We start from the raw sequence: 16,576 nt of genomic DNA, 5'->3' as shown, positions 1-16,576 counted from the left end.
CCAATTCAGAGCAATGTTGCTGCTGTATGTCTCTCAAATTATGTTGGCTGACAATACTAAAAGCAAATCATGCCAACTTCCTATTGTTTGTTGCCTTTTTGCTTCTCCGGATTATCATTACCCACTGAATACCAAATGAGCATTTTGTGGGCTTTCCCCCCTCCCTTTTTGTGGCAATTCAAAAAAGGAAGGACTGCTAGGTTAAATCCACAGAGCCAATTGGGGTGGATTTTTCTGCTGTTGCAAGATTTCCAGTGTTGAACTGACAACCTGAGAGAATTTTGGCAGGGATTAAGGGCAGCTTCTGGCTAGCCCCCAACTCTGCCCAACAGGAAGACCTGCAAGCTAGTACAGCATAGCGATATCCCTTCTCAGACTTTTTCAGAGACTGACAAATTTGCTACTCTATATTACAGGCCTCCATTGCCCATGGAATGTCCTGCTCTGACCTTGAGAAGAAGTACATATGGCAAGCTTGAGCAAGAAAGGACCATAATCCTCTTGATTCAAGAAATGTGTTAATGTCTTAAGACATTTATTATGTGCTTTCCTTCCTTAAACTATGCAAAATCTCTGGTTGATGATCTAGTACTTCCCCCCCCCCCCTCTTGGCCAGTTCATCGTTTGCAACAATGGCCTGAGACAAAAATGTGGATCCTTGAGTTCCAGCATGGAACAGGTGAGTTCCTTAGAAGAGAAACAATTGAAAGCTCAAAGAATATTAATTTTTTGATCTCACTTTTTAGGCTCTGATCCAGTATGTTCTAGTTGTAACCCAAACACAATATTGAAACATGTAAGTTTCCAGCATCACTGTCTTTATGGTTGCTGGGCAGCCAAGTCTTCCAGGCAATCCTTAATTTGAGTTGGAGACAGGTCTGAGGGTGCTGCTCAGAGTGACAATCCAGACAACTATGCCCTCAGGTATATTGAAGTCACAACTGAAACAAAAAGTGGCAGAGAGTTCTGTCCTATCTGAAAATCCCAAGGCAGCATTCTTTCTTCACCTTATTATCCAAAAGACTAGATAGAGACCTAAAGCTTTTGGTAAATTGGAAAGGATGTTTTAGTTTGCTCACGTCAGCTGCTTGGATGAAAGAAATTATTGGCATCCTATATGGGAGCACAACATATTTGCAAAAAGCAATATATGAGACTGTAATGAACTGGCTCAGATTGAATTAGCTGGCATGCTTCCTGAATGAATGCCTTTCACTTTTATTTCTCAGCTCCTGAGCTCTGCAGTAGGACATTCTGAGGCAATAGGACATGCTGAGTCCAGCTGAACCGAACAAGAGCAGTCATCTGCCTGCCTCAAATCCTGATGTCCAATAGGACTGGCATTCCTTTTATGTATGAAATCTTCAGCGATGGTAGATGGCACTCTCTGTGTGATGAAGCCTGAAAGCAACTTGTACTATGTTTTAAAATAACTGTTAAATAATGCCATTATTTCTAGCTTTTCGCTTTTCTACAATACGGCTCCCTTGCCAGGAATTTTCATAAAACGAAAGCCAGAAATTCTATTAGGAATATAATTACCCATCCTGAGTGGACATTGACTCATCAATGCTTTGACAGTTTAACTGATTCACTAAATAGGAAGCTGCATAATGAATTAGGAGATGAATTCATTGTTTCAGTCCACAGTTAAAATAAATCATACTGAAGCATAACTGCAATAGCACCAATATTTACACGGAGGCCCTTGGCATTTAACCAGACACAAGATGTTCCTTAACATAACAGTTATAAGCTATGAAATCAGATAGATCCTTGATTGTATAACATCCTTAGAAAATGTACAGTATAGCCAGAAAGTTAATTTCTATATAATATAGAAATTTGTATGCACAGTAAATTCATACAATTTTTTTGCTTCTTAACAAAATCCAGATTAGGGTATTTTATACCTTTTGGATATCTTCTATTGCAGATAGTTACTATCTATACTATATAGATAGTATAGATTATAGTAGATATAATCTACTGATAGTAGATATATTTGTGAACCTACTACCTTGCCCCTAAGAAGACTGCTTTCAGGAACAATGTTTCTGAAAGAGGCCAGTGCTTTACTAAGCAGGAAAAAGTAAACAAACACATAAATTTTCCTATCTTCTTTCCTTAGAAGATAGGAAATTAAGAATTTTCTTAGATAGATGCATTACAATTCTGTCTATTAATACTATTGGTAGAAGTAATACTATAGGAAGAAAATATGCAGCATCAATAATATTTCATACCACCTGAATGGCGTTCAGATTCTCTGAAGAGTTCATTTTTATGTCTGCACTACTTAAGCCATGCTTGATTTAAAAACAGCACTCCACCTTCTTCATATATGCAAAAGAGCAATGGTTTTTCCTCTCTCCTCTAGCAGAAGTAGAACCTGTCAGAGTATATTCATCAACTGGAATAGGACATAGTAACAAAGTTAGCCAATTGGGATCTGAGCCAGGGCGTGTCTTAGTCTGGAGCTTCCGAGTTTGTGCAGAGCTAAAGTGAAAGTAGTCTCTCTGCTGTACTCTGTGTGTGAACATGTCTGCTGATCTGAGCTGAAGAAGGAACTGTTGGTATTGTAAATATATTTTATGTGTTACTATGAATATAAAGAAGTTAATGAATCAGTTATCTGTGTGTACTTCTGGATTTGATTTTTGTGAGAAACTCTAATAGAACCATACATAGAAAGGAAGACTATATTCGTTGATCGATATTTCTATTCTATAATTTTACTCTATCTTGCTAGAGGCTGAAGCCCCCTCCATTATCTGTTGGGGAAGAGATTAGTGACCAAGGAACTTTGAAGTCTGCCTTCTAACAATAATATCCTGATTCAGTGATGACAGTTCCTTGTTCATAAAACTTTTGGGGAACTTTAATCATTTGATAGATATATGGAAGGTGAAATAGCACCTGCAACAGAATATATTTGACACTGACCTAACATAAATTTAGAACATTCAATTTCTCATGGGACAGCAAGGTCAGAATATGTTTTATGGGAAGAAGGATGAACACATGATTAGGAGCACATGTTTTACTGTCACTTTCCAATGGAAACCATTTTGGCCTCATGGAGTCTCTCAAAATGAGATATATGACGATTTGACATGTAGGAAACACCTGCTCTGATCTAGTCACACTTTTGTTCATATTGAAATGAAACTCCTTTCAACATTTTATTTCTGGAAAGGCATGGCAATATCATAAGAGCAGCATTTTAAGATTTTGGCCAAGCCTTGTATATAGGGCAAAATGAATCACAAAAGCAGATCCAGTCTTTCAGTGAAATAATATGAATCTGTCTAAGATGGAACATAAATACTGTACATGTTCAGAGTAAAAAGACTGCGTTTCTAATGCCTGCCAACAAATACATAGTTTCTGTCATTTATTGTAGTTTCAGTGACAGAAGAGGACAAAAGGGGCTGGAAGAAACCTAGTCCAAACTCCTAAAGCAGGAGACTGTACCATTCTGGATAAATGTCTATCCATTGTGGACAAAGTTAGAGGAGATCTTAAACCATTTTGGGATTATAATCCTTTCTTGGAACTGCCTGTTAAAAATCTCTTGGAAGCTTTAACTGGTTCAGGGTTCAGCTCCTCAACATTTTTGCCTAGAACTGCAAGGATCTATTATATCCTGTGACATTTGTGCCACAGGATAGCAACTTCCTGATACTAAGAACTGCTGATTTATCCTATGCTTGCTGACTTTTTCATTACCACATCACATTTTCTCCATCTTTAACAAACTTTTCAAGGTACTTTCCAGATGGATGAAAGGAAACAAGTTATAGTTTAATTCAGATTAAGGGGAGTAGTTAAGATGTTTACTGACTCGGATGAAAAAATGAAATTGTTGTTGAACATGTCTTCATCCAGGAAGACAAAATGTGCTGCTTGATGCTGCAATGTATCAAATGATCATAGATAGCATATAGTGCCATCTATGACACTTCACAGATATCAGTTGTCCAAGGTGCTTTTATTACTGTGTTTCCCTGAAAATAAGATCCTGTCTTATATTTTTTTGAACCCTGAAATAAGCGCTTGGCCTTATTGTCATGTGCTCAAAAGCCCAATTGGGCTTATTATCAGGGGATGTCTTATTTTGGGGGAAACAGGGTGCTAATGCTCATATCCAGAGTGGGGAGATCTTAGACCATTTTGTGATTCTAATCTTTTCACGGCGTTGCCTATTAAAAATGTCTTGGAAACTTTAACTCATCCAGGATCCAGTTGCTAGATGTTTGCAAGAACTAGATAAACAGAGCACAAAACTGAGTGTAGGCATTCATCTTTAATGTCTAAAATGGCTTAGAATAAACTAATCCAGCTAGGTATGAACCTTTTATGCATTAGAACAGTTTTATTTTTTATTTATTTATTTATTTATTTATTTATTTATTTATTTATTTATTTATTTATTTATTTATTTATTTATTTATTTATTTATTTATTTATTTATTTATTTATTTATTTATTTATTTATTTATTTATTTATTTATTTATTTATTTATTTATTTATTTATTTATTTATTTATTTATTTATTTATTTATTTATTTATTTATTTATTTATTTATTTATTTATTTATTTATTTATTTATTTATTTATTTATTTATTTATTTATTTATTTATTTATTTATTTATTTATTTATTTATTTATTTATTTATTTATTTATTTATTTATTTATTTATTTATTTATTTATTTATTTATTTATTTATTTATTTATTTATTTATTTATTTATTTATTTATTTATTTATTTATTTATTTATTTATTTATTTATTTATTTATTTATTTATTTATTTATTTATTTATTTATTTATTTATTTATTTATTTATTTATTTATTTATTTATTTATTTATTTATTTATTTATTTATTTATTTATTTATTTATTTATTTATTTATTTATTTATTTATTTATTTATTTATTTATTTATTTATTTATTTATTTATTTATTTATTTATTTATTTATTTATTTATTTATTTATTTATTTATTTATTTATTTATTTATTTATTTATTTATTTATTTATTTATTTATTTATTTATTTATTTATTTATTTATTTATTTATTTATTTATTTATTTATTTATTTATTTATTTAGAATTCAAAACAAGCCCCCACCTGAGTTTCTAGACAGATGTTGCCAATCAAAGTAGATCATTGTGAGCTACTCTATATAAACAGTTTTCCCTAGCAAAAGGTGACCTTCTTTGTGTTCTATTTTAGATCTGATATTTTAGATCTGATAAAAGTATCAGATCTCATTTTACACTTATCATCCAATATTAGGATTTAGGACAATGTTCCTTTTCCCATCTCAAATGTGTTGATTTGATAGGATCCAAATAAGAAGCAAATGCTATTTGCAGAGACTTCTGATTAGCATGTTAATCTTATAGTGCTATCCTGTTTGGAACAAATACTTTAATACGGTCCCACCATACATTCCTCGAATATACAGAAACAGATTTTCTGAGAGCTCAAAGAGGACTTTAGATCTTTTTGCAGATACAGAGTAAAGACCTAAGTTCTTCCTTTTGATTTTTTTTTTAGTACAGCTGCGATGCTGGCTCTGTATGAGCACTTTTTCAATAGCATCATGGAAAAGTTTAAAGAGGAAAACAGTAGTAGATCTCCTTTTTTCCTTCATCTCCTTTTAAATGAAAATTTAATTATTCACCTTGTTTATGGACATATTAAAACACATCTTGGGAAATGATTCATCCAGCTATTGACAGCAGGCAAATTATGAGAAACAATCGCACTTGCTGGGGTGTGACAAAATGAAGTTTTTAAATATTTAGAACCTCAGATGGGGGAAAGAAAAAGAGAGACTCTTAAAAAGAAAAAGGATAAAGGCAAGACACAACAGGGGAACAAGCGAGAGTATCTGTGTCAACATGTCAATTGGATGGAGGTAGTAAGTATCTCATTATCTGAAAGAAGCTGGGCACAAATTCAATCAGACAATAAAGCAAAAAGTTTTATAATCTGAGAAAATCACCACAGTTGAGGATGAAAGGGGAAACTAAAGATTTAACTCAATATTGCTGGTTTGTCCATAAAACCGTGTTAGTTCACAAATCTCTGTCATTTAAACTCAGTTTCACATAGTTATAAAAATATGACAGATAGACAATTTCCCATTTGAAAACAAGTTTTTTTATGAGCAGCAACATTCCTACCACTATGATGGATACCATCTTCGATTAGTGATTGATTTCTGATACTAAAATGATAGTGAAAATGGTGGGATTTATCAGTGTTCATCCTCTAGTTCAGTATTTCTCAACCTTGCTCACCAGCTTGCTGGCTGGGAAATTCTGAGAACTGAAAACTACACAACTTAAAGTTGCTTTGCTTGATATACACTGCTCCAGTCTAGAATTATGTGCCATACCATAGTCAACAGGGGCACTGAGGAAATGCAAACTATGGACCGGAGGACAGTTTTTTGCAGTTGATCCCTAGCACCTCATATCTATGGAATGGATGTTGTGATTAGGAACCATTTCAACAATCAAGTTCAGCTATTAGTGATAGACCCATCCTCTATCAATTTATTTAGTCCACATTTAAAATGATCATCTAAGCTGGCAGCTATCATTACACTGAATGAGAGCAATAAACGCTAAAAGTTATACTCTTTTTTTTAAAAAAAATAACTCATACAGCAATGACATATATCTATGCACATATATTAATAACTTTATGAGTATATATCTGAGCATCATGATTGATCCAAGATTCCATTATGTATGCTTACAAACATTTGTAAATCACAGCATGGACAAAAGCTGGCATGCAGATAGACAAAAGTCTTGGCTACCTTGTGATTCTGGAGAATGAGGTTTTTTTCAATTATATTCAAGGTTTTTCAAAATGAAGGATGACATAGATAATCATAAAATTGCAAGGGACACTTTTTGCATCTTTATTTTTAAAACGCATCTAAACATACTTGCCTCACAGGGAGAATTCTTCATTGGAGCTGGAAATACAGCACTAGTCACCATAACTGTCTCTGCAATGGGACTCTCACTGGTGTTAAGCAGGAGGGCACATTCTGCAGAGAAAAAGGGACAAAAGATACATACATTATTAGAGTGAAATTAGTTAAGGTTTTCATGGAATATTTGTATAGCAACACAATCTGCTAGGATCTCTGTGTTGCAAGAGCTGTGGAATAACCCTGCATGTGAAACTGCAGATGCAATTTCATAAATTTGAAATTTATATTATGAAAACCATAATATAAAGTGGTCTTATATTATGCTAGACATTTTCAACATTCTTCAGATGTAATAATGCAATTTCATTTATCTCTCTTTCAATCACATATAACGTATAGCCTTGTGATTTGTATCAAAGGGCATATTATTTTTTAAGATTCTGAATCAATCATAAAGTGAACTATTTCTACTATAAATGAGGAAGAAATGCTATCTCACCAAAGCTAGAAGCCGAGGGTCGTTTATAAAGCATTTATTTATGTTTATAAAGCATTCATTCTTAACAGGGCAGACTCAAGAGCTGTTAAGCTTCAGATAATTGGTGGGGTGGATTATGATAAGGATAGTAATCTACCATATCTAGAGGGTACCTGGTTGGGAGAAAGCACTAAAAGAATGGTAATTCAATGCTCTCAGTTACTGAATGTTGTAAATAAACAATCTTTCCCCCCCCTCCAGTTATTTAATATCATTGACTAGTTTTAAAAAGTACAGGTAGACCTTGAGTTAAAATTGTAATGGAGCTGGTTTGAGACTCCTTTGGGTACCTGAGTGACTGGGTTGGGTGGGAGAGTTAGATCATAAGGGCAAATGACTACAGGGTTGCTGCAGCAGCCATAATGTTGAAACTGGGTCGTAAGTAGCTTTTGGGGATGTCTGTTGTAACTTTGAATAGATGCTATAAGATCAGTCATAAGTTGAGGACTACCTGCAGTGATACTTTTGATCTCAATTTTTGAAGACCGCATCTACTGTATTCAATTTTCCTTGCTGGTTACAGAAATGGTTCAATTTCATTTTAGTTCTTTATTTATTTAGAGTTACCAATCTGGAATAGTCCTGGAATTCCCAACTAATGCCTTCTCCAAGTACTGACCTGGGACAAGCCTGCTTAGATTTAGCAATCAAGTTGATAAGAGATTGCTTCTGTTGATGTACGTCATTAATAACCAAATTAAGAGTTGCCAATCTACCAAAGCTACTAATCTTAAATAAGAGGATTTTCTATGAGTCCTATTTAGTTTTTTTTTTTTTTTAAATCATACATTTCTGTTGCATATGGACTCTATTTACTAATGCTGTATCAGAAAAGTATTTTCTGGTTTCTCACAAAATATTCTTGTTGCAAAAACGGCAACAAAAAAAACCCAACTATCAAAGTAAATGATAATGGCTGAAAAAATGAAGAATTTCCATCGCATCCTAATTCCTTTGACATACTGCTCAGTTTACCCAACTGTATAACATTATTGTAATCTACCTTTCAGTGAACAAAAGTGGTGATATTCTGGATTCCCAATATGCCACAGTTGGGCCTTTGGTGACGTTGATGAGCTTTGAGTCCAACCACACTCTCCATCCTCAAAGGAGCAATAGAAACCAGTAGGAAGGTTTTCTGCACAGGGAAGAATGGCAAGAGACAGAACTGATCAATAATTCCTAAGAACAAAGTTGAAAGTATATTCAGTATTTGCTTTTCAAAACTGTGACTTTTATCTTTGGTTCTTGCAACAAAAAGGACCCCTTTCTCTGTATAAACTACTAAAACTCTTCTGTCCAAAAAACTTTCAATTGGGAAAGTTGTCAACAGATGTAGCTCAAATGGGCTAACTTACAGAATGCTGGAGCCCATTACTCAAAAAGAAATGAAATTGGGAAAATTGTTTGCCACTTCAGTACCTCTGTGCTGTTGCTCTTCAGTGCTGCTGTCATATAACAGTGAACCATAGTAACATGATCCTCATTTTAACATACCTTGAGAGCTTTCCACAAGTCAATGTGAAGTTCAGAAGGAAATGATACAATTTCCCGTTACTCCTTGGCACCTTCCTACTTCCTTTGCTTTTGGGAAGCCTGAAGGAAGATATCAGTGGAGAAACAGTGCATCCTCCACCAGCTTCTCTGAACTCACACACACTGGTCACTCGCCCATACCCCTTTAGTCCAACTTCCATCCAACATCAGTCCCATATCTACTGGCTAGGAAGGGAAGGTAGTAAAGAGGATAGAGGAAGGAAGAGGAAGGAAAGAAGGAAGGAAAGAAGAGGGAGGGAGGGTGTCTGAGCCTCACTGACAGCTTCCCACCAGGAAACTAAATGAAAGTTAGAAAGTTAGAAGTCACAGTGAACTTTTGGCCACCCATGGTCAGTCAGAATATTTCTGAAACATATGGGTGGTCTAGTATACAATAATTTCCTCTAAAGATGGAAAGCATATCCCAGATTGTGGTAGCACAAAAATAGATAAATAAATAATAAACCTACACAAACATTTTCACCCACTCCCTCCATGGTTGAGGCTAGGCACCAAACATTGTCAAAGCAATTCTTACAGGTAGTGCTGGTTGACAATTCCTATCATTCCTGAATATTGGCAATGTGGCCATGCTGGCTGACGAAGATGAAAGTTGCACAATTACTGGAGATTAAAGGAAACAAACCATGACCTTATGGGAATTGTGTAAAATAGGTTCAGGATTATTTTCATATTTCAACATGTATATATGGGTGCAGCCTAAAAATAGTTCTTTTTCTAAGGCTACCACATGAACTGATGAAAACTGACCAGATCTACAAGGATTGCTTTTTTAGTTATAATGTAGCAAATTCTTAATCCTTTCATATATTTAAATATTAGAACTAGATTCCAAATTGATTGGTCAGCTGATTCCTAGAGCATATCAATGAATGAATAACAAGGTGGGAGATCATTATGGATACTACTACATGTTTTTACTATTTGAAAACTGATTTTCTTTTTCAGTGACACCCCCCCCCCAAGTTACTGCTAAATTTAACTTGTGCAATCATTTCTTACACACTGCATCTTAATTTGATTTGAAAATTTTGGAAATTTTCCAGTTAAAATTCATATTTATTCAGTAACCCTTTATCAACTTAAGAAAGTTTTTGTGGCTACTAAAAGATAAATTTATAACCTACTGCACTCCAAACAATAACTGAATCAATGCTAACTCTAATGTGCATATAGGGGACAGTAGTTCTGCAGAACTCTTTTTTTTCATTCTTATTTTACTTTGTTCTTTTCATTCCTGGTAAGGTGCTGCTAAAATAAAAACAACATTTCAGCTTGCCCTTTTCTTAAACTTCATAGGGGACAACCAGATTTCAAAAACCCATTCACCTGCAAAAACATGATACGTTGTTTATATACTTAAAACATTTATTTCTTGATCTAACACCAAGATGCCCAAGGTCAATTCTATAGAGGAAAAAAATGTACCAACTAAAATGCTAGTGTGAGGTTGTTATTATTTCATTTTTTCCACTTTGAAGAGACTGGTAGAAATAAAGCATATGTCAAAATTCTATAATGCTATAATAGCCATGTATTAAATGGTACATAGAGACATAAAAATAAAGGAGTTTCACCCTTCTGTTCATCCATTTATCTACAGGTATGGATGGGTTTGGCTATTTCCAGTTTGCACCTATTATATATTGTTTTTTAAATTTTAAATGAACATTTTAAATTTATGTACGTATTTCAGAAATGTATCTTTCCGCTTTGAGAGTTTAAGGGAACATGGACTATATATACCATTCTGATATGGATTCTGAAGGATGACTGTTATAGTCCATATCTAGCAGAAGCTAAGTGAATAATCCACCAGTGAATTATCCAAGCAGCACACTGGGAAATAGCAATACACTTCCAAATGCAAGCCAAACAAAACATACATCTATCCCAAGTTTTCAGGGCAAAGCTTAATAAATAGGTGTCATGTAGTTTAAACTAGACCTTTGTTACTGCTGAGCCATAGACACAAATCTCTTGAACAATTGTTCAGTGGAGGCAAGTAATCTGCATATATAAAGACATATACATACACAGGATCTTTATCATAAAAGTAAATGAGGATATCAATCATGTTAAACACTCCCAGGAGCACAGAACCCTGGGAAATGGCAGATATTTACGATTTGGAGTATGTTTGTTTCCACTGCTGTACACTAATCTGAACATTTTTTAAAAACAAATAAATAATCACAGTTAAACCATCATTTGCTGTGATGACAGTGAATACTAATCCAACTATTTTATAGTAAACACGTAAGAAGTGGCTTTACAGTAAATCAAACCATTACCTCATAATTCCCTAGTGCTGACTGGTTTTCAAGCTGCAGTTTTCCAGCCCACCTTACTGTACCTATATTACTATACTTCTTTTCGTCAGTTCTGAATGTGATGATGATACAAACTTACGCTGTGATACCAAGTGTTGTTCTTCAAGAGGTACCATGACATTAGCTGTATGATATGATCTGCAACTGACTGAGGTCATGTAGCCAGCAGACAAAAAAGGGGACTGCTCATTTATGACAGAGACAACGTGAGGATTACATTCCTTCTGCTCTTTTCTGCCCCCTTCAGGGCTATGTTTTGGGAAAAGTCAGAAAAATATTTGATTATAAAGTTCTACCAGTTTCTCCCCCTTTGAACAGAATGCCACATTCATTCTTCTTTAATTGGATTCCATTCTCCAAATCAGCAGGAGATTCTGACGCAGCCTCAGGCTAAATCAGAATAGACTGTCAAGCTAGATGCACCTTGAATTCTTCTTGAAGCAGCCCTGCTTGCCATTCAGCTTAATTCACTTTGTTGCCAAAGTATAGTACATCGAATGGTGTAATGAAGTAGAACATTTGAGGGAAATGTCTAAGCATTAAATACTGCCTAGGGTCTAGAATATTGGGGAAAACGACAGGGAAACTGAGTGTGGAACTATAAATGAAGATGTATTAGCAGCGCAACTGCTAGCCCAGACTTCTGTTTCTCATAAATGTAACTTTATGATACTCTGATTGTTTGGTGCTAAGAAAATACAGACTTCTTCATTTATTGTAATGTTTCCTGTATGTAGTGAACGACTGACAGACATTTACCCCAGTTCCAAGACAAGAATTAACTACCTCACTTGTGTGTTAGGCAAAATTGCCGTGATTATTTTTCAGTTTGCACAGATCAGACTCTAATAAGCATAATTGAAAGGAGGAAAAGATTTGCACAGATCTCGTGTGCTCCAAGTATCTTTCCAAGGTACTCATTTGTAAATTTAGGTGGGTTCATATACTGAAGCAGACCTGTCAAATGCATTATGATAAACCAAACTCATATACCTTCTCAGACAAGAATTAAGTTCTCCTTGCCAGTATATTGTTAATTTCATTCTGGAATGTGGTGAATAACATTTTAATCAATAAATCCACCAAGAATTGATTGAATCATAACTGATGGCTCATCACGCCTTACTTTTTTTTTTAGTTAAAAGGTTTCTATATTTTTTTAAATAAAAAAAGTTTTTTATATAGTAATACAACATATTTCTTTTCAAAAAAACTATAATTGGATAGTAATTTAAAATATTCCTCAGTAACGTAATGATTAAAATATGCAACTCTTTTTAATTTGCCTTTTCTCCAAAGTCTCCAAACAGCAGCATATGATTCTTCTTGAAATTTATCCACATAAATTCATTTTAGGTAGGTTAAGCCAATGTCATTCAATGAGTTTCATGAGTGAGTGGAAATGTCAATCTACTTCCCCTTAATTTTATACCATTGTAACAATCATTGACTATCAAACTATATATAATCATAGAGCCATGGGCTTCCTGGCTATATTTGAATATTATACCATCATTTTTTTCTTCCTATCCTCCCTGCCATAGCCAAAGACTGGAAATATACATGTCTAATAGCAGAAAATGGAATAATAGAGTTGGAAAGGACCTTGGAGTTATTCTAGTCCAAACCTCTCAAAAGGTTATATCTTGCCTATATCATTTCAGAGAAAATGGTTGTCTTATCTTTTAAAAACCTCCAGTGATGGAGCAACTTCTATAGGTAAATCATTTCACCAATTTAATTGTCCTAAAATATCAGGAAATTTCTCCTTAGTTCTAGATTGCTTCTCTCCTTGATTAGTTTCCATCCACTGCTTCTTGTTCTACCCTCAGGTGCTTTGGAGAACAGCCCGACTCCCTCTTCTTTGTGGCAACCCCTGAGATATTGGAACACTGCTATCATGTCTCCCCTAGTCCTTCTTTTCATTAAACTGGACATACCCAGTTCCTGAAAATGTTCTTTGTATGTCCTAGTCTCTTAATACTCTTTGTTGCTCTTCTCTGCACACTTTCTAGAGTCTCAACATCTTTTTTTATATCATGGAGATCAAAACTGTGTGCCAAATTCCAAGTGTTGTCTTACAAGGCATTATAAAGTGGTATTACAAGCCTAAGGCTACATTTTTTTTTTGGCAGTGCAGCACTCTGCTGGCTCATATTTAAGTGTTTTCTCACTAGGACTCCAAGACTCTCACAGTTACTACTACCATTCCATACTCGTGCATTTGTTTTTTCTTTCCTAAATGTAGAACTTTACTTTTCTCATCATTGAATTTCATTTTGTTAGAAGGACCCAGTGTTCCAGTCTGTCAAGATCCTTCTGTATCTTAAGTCTAACTTTTTCTCTCATGGTGAATTATTGTTTATGTTTATGTTTGTATATACTGTTGTGACAAAATAAAATAAATAAAAAAAAAACTTCTGAAGGTTGGCTATTCCTGCCAGCTTGGTGTCACGTACAAATTTGATGAGTTTTGCTTCTATCCCCTCATCTAAATCACTGATGAAGATATTGAAAAATACTGGGTCTAAGACAGAGACCTCTGTATACTTATTATGTGTGTGTAATCTATAGTTAGATAAACAGTCTAAGACTAGTAGAAACTTAATAATTCAAGTTGTTGTTATTGTTGTTACTATTATTATTTTGTATGCTACTCAACTCCTGATGACTCTGGATATTATGTGCATGCTTGCCATTGTAAAATAATTGCAAACACCTAATCTCATCTTCTATGCATACCAAGATGTAATTATCTCTCTGAAGATTGAAAAATAATAGACATGAATCAAATTTTCCAACATCATTATAGCTTTTATAATGATATATCATTCTATTCATATAAATATTTACACCCCTTATTTCTATTTGATCAAGCATGATCAAGTTGACTAAGAATGCTCCAACAATACAAAACCAAGATCAAGTAGAATTAAAACCTACTGACCATATATTAAGATTAACTTCATAGTAACAAGAATAGGTTGCTCTGTTCATAATATAATTTCTATACCGTTTTCCTTTTTGTATTGCTGTGTTTATTTGTTTTGAGCTTCTGTTGACTTTGTAATACTGTTGTATGTATTTGTATAAGTTGATTAGTTTCCCTCAATAAAATATATTAAAACGGAGTAAACTGCATTCCTTAGCTGTTAACACTGTCTTTTTCACTGTTGGAACACTGTTTTGGTATGAAATGAGGCTATCTAGTAAGTCAAAGTGGCATTTCTATAGGGAGAAAGGATATATTCAGCATGCCTAGTCATTCAGAAATGACTGTGCAGGTAACTTCTCAATTTATAGACAGCTATTTAGTAGTTTATGAAGGAAGAGTGCTGTAACATTATAAAAATTATCTCCTACTGTTTCTTTTGTGGGTAATTTGGGCTGAATCACACCTACCAGCACATTTCAAATAAACTGGCCCCTTTTCATCACAGAAAAAAACCCTCAATAGAATTCTCAAGACATTACAGTTACTCGCTCATGTTTCATCTAAAATGCATGCAACTAATTTCCTTTCTCAACAAGAGGATGTGTGGGGAAAAGTCATTCTCTAATCTTATTTCACACACTTCTGCCTCCCACATATAGTAAGAAACTAAATCATCATGATTCACTCTGCTTCAGAGACATAATTCAGGATTTATGTAATAACTGATGTCTGCTATCCTTTCTGCCTTTTTTTCCTTCTCCTGTTGTTACTTTATAAATTTAAGCTTTATAAATTCCATGTTGGTCCCATTTTAAGCCTTCAGACATATCTTGTTACTTAACAATATTTTTAAATCAAAATATCCTGATGCATATATTCCTTTCCTATGCTTCTTATGAACACAATAGAAGTGGACTACTTTGTGTGTTCTACTCTATCCCTGTCTTCAGGTTTGGCTCAGTTGTCTTCTCCTATTTAAGGTCTATTAAATAGACCTTAACTGTATACTGAAGCTGAAGCTCAAATATTTTGGCCACCAAATGAGAAGATCCTGGAAAAGATCCTATTAGGAAATATTGAAGACAAAAGGAGAAGGGGATGGAGGAGAATGAGATAGTTAAATAATGTCATTGACGTGGTGAGTTTGGGCAGACTCAGGAGACAGTGGAGGATGTGGGGGGGACTGAGGTGCTATGGTCCATGGGGTCACAAAGAGTTAAACATGACATAGACACTGAACAACAACAACCAAAAAGTGTTATGGTATATTATTTAGTATATGGGCTTCCCCATCTTGGTGGGCTCCTGCTTGGTGCCCTCGTCCTGACTAAAGATTAGATGCTGTAGTCATCTTGTCTGGAAGAACAGGGAAAACCTATACTAGAGATCTAAATTCCTTACAACTTCTGTGTTCTATGGGAAACCAGCTGGATGCTGCATTTGCAGTTTTCTTCTTTGGTCAGAAAAAATAAAAATTCTGTTTATTTGCTGGGAGATTGAAGTGGCTTTCTCCCCACCCCCCATGCATATTTAGCGTTGAGTTCAAAGAACCAATTCAAGTTCCTTTGTAGAACTGGGATAATTTTCATGGGTGTAGAGCAAGGCAGTAGTACTCTGAAATTTTAGAGCTGATTTGACTTACTGCATATCTGTCCTTCATCTTCTCCATCTGCACAATCTTTGATGAAGTCACACACCCGTCTCAACTTGATCACTGTTCCATTCCAGCAGCTGAAATAACTCTGAAGAGCCATTTTAGAGACAGATGGAGGTCCTATGAAAAAGGAAGGAGAATGTTATTTAAATCTCTTCATCAGAGTTTGTACAGTATACTTAGCTAGCTTTCATTCTCCACCAAAGGATCATAATCATCACAACTCAAAGGCAGCTATTCCACTAAGGATCACAAAGCTTGACTACTGGTTGATATAGAATGATTCACAGATGAAATGTCTCACTGTATTCATGATATGAGATTAATTTTTTTTGCTTCACATTTTCATGGGAATAATCTAGGTATCTTTCCTTTCCTTTCCTTTCCTTTCCTTTCCTTTCCTTTCCTTTCCTTTCCTTTCCTTTCCTTTCCTTTCCTTTCCTTTCCCTTCCTTTTCCCTTTCCCTTCCCTTCCTTTTGCTTTTTCCCTCATGGCAAAAATGAAATAAATTCTACTCCAGCACTTCCTGAATCTGGGGTGTGAATATGTGTGGCTAGGGAAATCAGCTCCATCTCCTTTGAGA

General features: G+C 34.5%; 1 protein-coding gene across 1 annotated transcript in view; it reads right to left on the bottom strand.

The window, feature by feature from the left end:
• The window catches only part of ALK (ALK receptor tyrosine kinase), a 173,473-nt gene that overhangs the window by 145,568 nt on the left and 11,329 nt on the right, over positions 1-16,576 (bottom strand). The window contains exons 2-4 of the mRNA XM_058170106.1: positions 15,982-16,113; positions 8,518-8,652; positions 6,990-7,090 (exon numbers count right to left, since the gene is read on the bottom strand). Coding sequence (XP_058026089.1) covers positions 6,990-7,090; positions 8,518-8,652; positions 15,982-16,113 — 368 coding nt within the window. The remainder of the gene's footprint in view (positions 1-6,989; positions 7,091-8,517; positions 8,653-15,981; positions 16,114-16,576) is intronic.

The sequence above is a fragment of the Ahaetulla prasina genome, chromosome 1 (genome assembly GCF_028640845.1).
Source record: "Ahaetulla prasina isolate Xishuangbanna chromosome 1, ASM2864084v1, whole genome shotgun sequence".
Taxonomy (NCBI): domain Eukaryota; kingdom Metazoa; phylum Chordata; class Lepidosauria; order Squamata; family Colubridae; genus Ahaetulla; species Ahaetulla prasina.
Note: the sequence above shows the minus strand (reverse complement) of the source record. Positions and strands in the feature narration are given on the sequence as shown.